Source organism: Bos indicus, chromosome 10 (assembly GCF_029378745.1).
Source record: "Bos indicus isolate NIAB-ARS_2022 breed Sahiwal x Tharparkar chromosome 10, NIAB-ARS_B.indTharparkar_mat_pri_1.0, whole genome shotgun sequence".
NCBI lineage: Eukaryota > Metazoa > Chordata > Mammalia > Artiodactyla > Bovidae > Bos > Bos indicus.
Genome location: NC_091769.1, coordinates 27,433,466 through 27,440,187, shown reverse-complemented (window position 1 = coordinate 27,440,187; position 6,722 = coordinate 27,433,466). Strand labels below are relative to the sequence as shown.

Below are 6,722 nucleotides of genomic sequence, written 5' to 3'. Positions count from 1 at the left end.
ACTCCTAGCGACCCCATGGGCTGCAACCTACCAGGCTCCTCCGTCCATGGGATTTTCCAGGCAAGAGTGCTGGAGTGGGGTGCCATTGCCTTTTCCGATATTCTAAATTATTTTGTCTTTTTATCCAATAGTGGTTAAACAATAAACAGACTCAAATTTATGTTCTCAAAATACAAACTCAAATTATAAAACTGACCGCTTAGATCAGGATGTCAGTGGTATTTATCCATCACAGACTGGCTTTCTTCTTATTAAAACTGGGTAAATTTGTCCAGATGCTATCTGGCCTAAGTTGTATTTTACCATTGCCTTCATGATCAGAATAATCTGGTTTTCATTAATTTCTAGGTTTCGTATACAAAGTCTCCTCCTTTATTAAAGTATATAGTTTCTCTATGTTATTAGCACTGCTATTTAAACCTACCAGTTCTAGCTGAAGAATGGCCTCTTCAAAGATACATAGACACAGTGAGATTCTGAATATATATTTATCTTTTTGCCTCTGTGGATATACATGACAATCATTTGCAGGTCAAAAAAAAAAAAAGGACACAAAACACATACATAAGGTGTAGACTAGTGATTAACGCCCAGAGGGAATTATCAGAGTAAAGGTGCTAGTTAGTTGTCTCTAGAGTTCAGAGCAAGGACTTAGTCTCTCATTATTTAAGTTGATTATGAATTCACCAAGTGTATGGGTTGTGTGGAGTCTCCCTAATAAGTGCTTTCCAGAAAAAAGCATTAACTTAAGTGTTTTGGTTGGTAGAGGGTAAGCAAATTTATGAAAATAGATCTACCATAGATGATGGACTTGAGAAAACTGTAATTCTATTCATTTGACTTTACCAGTCTGAATATTTATAATTTGATAATTGAATGCATTTATTCAATTAGAATTGAAATAAATAGATCCACATAGAGCAAGGCATATAAGGAAATTCATAGACTATAAACTAGTTCTTAGCACAGAGAAAACTTTCCTTTTACTCTCTAAGGGAATAAGAGAGAGAGAAAGAGAAAGAAGCACACACACTCATAAGCTAGAACAGCAGAGGAGGCCTTCACCGGTGAAGTAAAGTGAAGATGCTCAGTCATGTCCGACTCTGCCACCCCATGGGCTGTACCCTACTAGTCTCCTCCATCCATGGGATTTTCCAGGCAAGAGTACTGGAGTGGGTGGCATTTCCTTCTCCAGAGGATCTTCCAGACCCAGGGACTGAACCCAGGTCTTCCACATTGTAGGCAGAACCCCTACTGTCTGAGCCACCAGGGAAACCCTGACCTTCACCAGGGTAATCAATAAATTATTTAGCACATGTATATCTGTGGCAGATTCATTTTGATATATGGAAAAACCAATACAATATTGTAAAGTTAAATAAAATTTTTAAAAAAAGAAGAAGAAGAAGTGACTGGAGAAGGCAATGGCACCCCACTCCAGTACTCTTGCCTGGAAAATCCCAAGGACGGAGGAGTCCATGGGGTCACTAAGAGTCAGACACGACTGAGCAACTTCACTTTCACTTTTCACTTTCATGCATTGGAGAAGGAAATGGCAACCCACTCCAATGTTCTTGCCTGGAGAATCCCAGGGACGGGGGAGCCTGGTGGGCTGTCTTCTCTGGGGTCGCACAGAGTTGGACATGACTGAAGCGACTTACCAGCAGCAGCAGCAGCAGTGATTAGTTTGTGGAGTTTAGCAGATTTGGAATTTCATGTAGTCTTTTACAATTATGTTTAACTTCATGATAGATCAACAGTATTAAAAGAATATTATGGAGGTTACTACAGTAAAACTTTTATGGTAAAACATAATTAAGCAGGTAAAATTCTAGGGGCTATCTGAGTAGCAGTACATGACTGCAGAGGATTTCACCTATTTGAGGAATTTTTCTGTCTTTATTCTTATATGTAATTCTGCCATGTCTCCTCAATTACAATCCTCTTGAAAAGGTTACAAGAAAGTGAGGGTTGTAAATATATGATAAATATGATTCACTTCCAAAGCCCATAGTAAATATTGCTAATAAATTTCTTATTCTTTCTAATGGAACCTCAGAATTTTTTTCAATGTAGTTCTCCAGGCAACTGCTAGCAATTAGAATTGCCATTAAAAAAATATTTCAACTAAGGAGATATATACCTCAACATAGCATGACCTTTGAGGGGATGTTTGCAAGAGAGCAGATCATTCTTAAAAATAGGAATTAGAAGGATAATATGAGCATAATATTGATATCCAGATAAGATTACCCATACCAGTGGTTAAGGATGGTACACATATAATTTTTCAGAATAAACTGAAATATTAGGTGCACAATGTCTAAGGTCAAACTAAAACTGGGCAGTGTCTTGCTTCTTATCTTGTTCGTGATGCCAGTTGTCTCGCTATTCATACTGTGTGCTCTGTTCCTTGAACCCATCATAGACAAGGTGCAAGTGGGGAAGCTGGAAGAAAACCACAGCACAGCCTCTGTCTTGGCTGGCAAGCGGCCATAACTGTATTCTCTCCTGGCTGATGTGGCCGTGGTAGCAGCAGACACGCTATCTTCTCTCCTGTCGTGGACACAGCCGTGATGCAGCAGTAATGCCACTGCTCTCTAGGTGGAGTTCATATATCTGTATCACACAAAGTAGCCCACAGGCAAGCAGCACCTGGTGATGTGAATGTGCAGTGCTCCAAGTGATCAGAGCTGTTACATAATCATTATCTGCAAAATGTGGGGCAAGAGCACGAGGCTGTAGGGTGAGAGAGCCTGACCATGCCATCTTGGCTAATTTGCTCTTTCCCTACAGGCAGATACAATCTAACACAGGGGAAAAAACAAATGAGATGAAAATAAGGAGAGAAAATATGCCTTATTCCAGGTTCCTTGTTTTGCAATATGTTAACAAAATACATCAAAAGAGGTGGTCCTGAAGATGTTTGCATAATTTAGGTTTCCAATAAGTCTTTAGAAGGACTCTCTGCAATGTTTCCATAAACTCACTGAATCATTAATAAATTCAGATTTGTAACCTGAAATAGCCCACTATTTTCTCTGAGTTCATTTCTATTACAATTTACTCTCCACTTAAGAAGATAAGCCTTCATGACACTTTAGAAGTATGTTGAATCTATTCTCAAACCTCCCATTCACAAAACTCTTTAATTGCTTTATATTGCTAAAAACTAGGATTCACGAGGCCTGAATACTCTAGTCTCTACCTTTCTATATATAATCTCTGCACAGGTCTTTCTTCCTTTTATTCATCAACCTCCCTCATAAATGTCTGTCTTTGGTACCTAAAATGACTTTCTCAATTTACAATATCCATATAAACTGGCCCTTCTGCCTGGAATGCTCTTTTCCCACTCAAATATCTATTCTTTAGCTTTCTTAATGCATTTCTGTGAAGATTTCTTAACATGATCTTCTAACATCACCACACCTAATATGGATGCCTCCTTATTATTCTCTGCAAGGCAGAGAGCAGTGTTGTGTGATAACCATGTATGTGTATTATATATTTTAAACATTCATAAGGGTTCCCTTGAATTCTAAGACAAGGAGGTAATGAATGCAAGCTTATTTATGTATTACATTTGTGCTAAGAATATTTTCCAGTAAAATAAAAAGATACCTTAATATTCCTCACATTTTGTAAGGTAGAAATTTAATATTATTTAACATTTGATTTCAATTATTTGAAGAAATATTTAAATGGTCTTCCCTGGTGTCTCAGCCATAAGAATCTACCTGCCAGTCTAGGAAACAGGGGTTAAATCCCTGGATAAAGAAGATCTCCTGGAGGAGGATTTGGTAACCCACTGTATGGACAGTGGAGCCTTTTGGGATACCGTTCATGGGGTTGCAGGAGTCGGACAACACTGAGCAACTAAACAGTAACAATAACAACCCCCAAATTGCAGAGAACAAAAAACGATCATATACAACAGATAATATTTAGGGGGTGAGCCAGGAACCAATATGATGGTTGCTCAGTCTCTTAATGGCTGCCTTCATTTCCTGATTCCTCAGAGTATAAATAATTGGATTAAGGAGAGGAGTGATGATAGAGTAAAACACAGAAAGAAATTTATCTACAGAGTAACTATTAAATGAAAAAGCATAAATGAAGATAGCAGGGCCAAAGAAGAGAGTGACTACAGTTATGTGAGCAGAGAGTGTAGACAGAGCCTTAGAGGATGCACTGGAGGAGTGCTTCCAGATCGTGACCAGCATGACAATGTAGGATATGAGCAAGAGAATGAAGCAGATCAGGGACAAGAGCCCACTGTTCACGATCACCAAGAGCTCTAGGATGTAAGTATCAGTGCAGGCAAGCTTGATGACCAGGGGGAGGTCGCAAAAAAAGCTGTCCAATACATTGGGACCACAGAAAGGCAAACCCACCGTAAAAACCATCTGGCTTGTAGTATGGATAAGCCCGATCACCCATGAGAGCAGTAGAAACCCAGTGAGCACCCTGTGACTCATGATGGTCTTGTAGTGCAAGGGTTTGCATATGGCGACATACCTGTCAACGGCCATAGCTATCAGAAGAGACATCTCTCCACCCCCAAAGAAGTGCATAAAGAACATCTGGGTCATGCAGCCCCACCAGGAGATGGTCTTGTGTTTTCTAAGGAAGTCTGAAATCACTTTGGGAGTTGCAGCAGAAGAAAGACATAAATCAAAGAATGATAAATTTGCCAGAAAGAAATACATGGGGGAGTGAAGATGGTTATCAACTATCACAGAGATGACAATGAGGAGGTTTCCTACGATGATGGCGACATAGACAAGAAAGAAGATTGCGAAAAAGAGTATTTGAGTTTCTTGAGAAGTAGAAAGTCCCACCAAAACGAACTCAGAAACACTTGATCTGTTATTCAGAAGATCCATTCATCCTTCTGCAGAAGCTTTCTGAAAAGGAAAGCAAACAGTATGTGATAGGGACTAGCAGGTCAGGGAATCTAGTCTTAATCATCCTATTTCTTATTCAGGAAAGTAACCCTTTTTATAACATGACTGCTTTGTATATATGTTGCAACTGGAGATATCTTACAGAACCACAAGACCATAAACGTGTGGTGGTTATGAAATCAACTAGATTACATTTTTCTCTGGGTTAGTGCAAGGCAAGATCAGCTAGACATTGAGCAAACTTGTCTTCCTTCGTGTTCAGCTCCAGACTACACTCTGTATAACCACTTACTTTATTCGAGTTTTCAAAAGCATTAGGGGAATAGATTTTTTCTTTTGTGGGTTTCATATAATACATTTACTGACATATTTTGTTACATCCTACATCGGAGCTTCCATGGTGGCACTCCATGGAAAGTGGGAAAGAATCTGCCTGCCAGTTCAGGAGATGCAGGTTTGATCCATGGTTTGGAAAGATCCCCTGAAGTAGAAAAGGGAAAGCCACTCCAGCATTCTTGCCTAGAAAATTCCACCGACAGAGGAGTCTGACAGGCTATAATCTATGGGGTCACACAGAGTCAGACACGACAGAGTGACTGAGCTTGCATACACTATGTAGTAAAAATGTGTACCATATTAAAAAGATACTGCTGAAATTGCATGATATGCATTATATTTCCTGAAGAGGACTAATGATGAGTATGACTGTGACTATATTATGATAGAAAGTTGAATTTTGAGACAGCTATATAGTAGTTAACAAAATTACTGAGATTTTAGATTTGAATGACTTGGATTGACTCTCAAAATATCAGATGTTCATCTCACATATTTGCCTAACTCTTTGGTCTATGTGGTCAGACAAGTAACTGTATCTTATTCGTGCATTCTCAGCCAATTGTTGCATAATTGAATCAAATGACCATTTTATCTGATACTTCTTTTCAATTCATATATTTTCACATATAGTGAGTCTATAGAAATACCAAAATAACCATCATTAAGACTATAAACTAGTGAAGATTCCATGGTACTCGTGTTCAACTTGTCTGTCTTAAAGAGATGTAAGGAGTAAGGGGAATACTTTATCATTGTGATTCTAAACTCAAAAAAGTTAATGATGTATTGTTTGAGCAGAGTAGTATTTTCAGGTTAATTTCTTATCCTCTTTGGACCTATGTTCCTCACAGTAATCTACCTTAAGTTTCATTTAATTGACATTTAATCTTGTCAAGGATAGATAGACTTATGATATTGTGTTACTGACTGAAGTTAACTCAGCTACACTAAATTAAAAAAATTTCAAGTACACACTTACACGGAAGGGGAAGAGGTCAGTGCTCAGTCTACATAAAATTACTTATTTCAGTGCCTCCCCTGCTTATCTGATTTTAGGTCTATTTTTCAAATCTATTCCAGGCTTGTTGATCATCTTCAGTGCTTTTCTGGCCTTCTTCAGAGCCTAGAGCCAAACCTAAGGCCAAAATGAGAAGACAAAATAGGGCATATTTGATAATCCATGTAACCTTAGCCTTTCCATCACACCGTTTAAATGTTAGAAGTACAGTATTTGTAGTTAACCATAAGGAGCATTTAATTATATACACTTATGTATGTAAGTTTACGTACATTAAGACACACATTTGATCATAAGTGGCCCATACTCTAACCATTATGCTTGACAGCATCACTCAGAGTAGCATAAAACTTCTTCTTTTCACATAATAATGGAATTGAAAATGAAAATCTATATTCTTCTTCGTGCTTTGTACTCTTAACACAAGACAATGATTTTATCTTATCCAAGCTACA

At 38.2% G+C, this 6,722-nt stretch overlaps 1 protein-coding gene across 1 annotated transcript; it reads right to left on the bottom strand.

Moving 5' to 3' along the window:
- Positions 1 to 3,947: 3,947 nt before the first annotated feature.
- On the bottom strand, positions 3,948 to 4,889 carry LOC139185454 (olfactory receptor 4K13-like). The gene has a single exon (XM_070798054.1). The coding sequence runs from the start codon at positions 4,887 to 4,889 to the stop codon at positions 3,948 to 3,950; it is 942 nt and encodes a 313-aa protein (XP_070654155.1).
- Between the last annotated feature and the right edge of the window lie 1,833 nt (positions 4,890 to 6,722).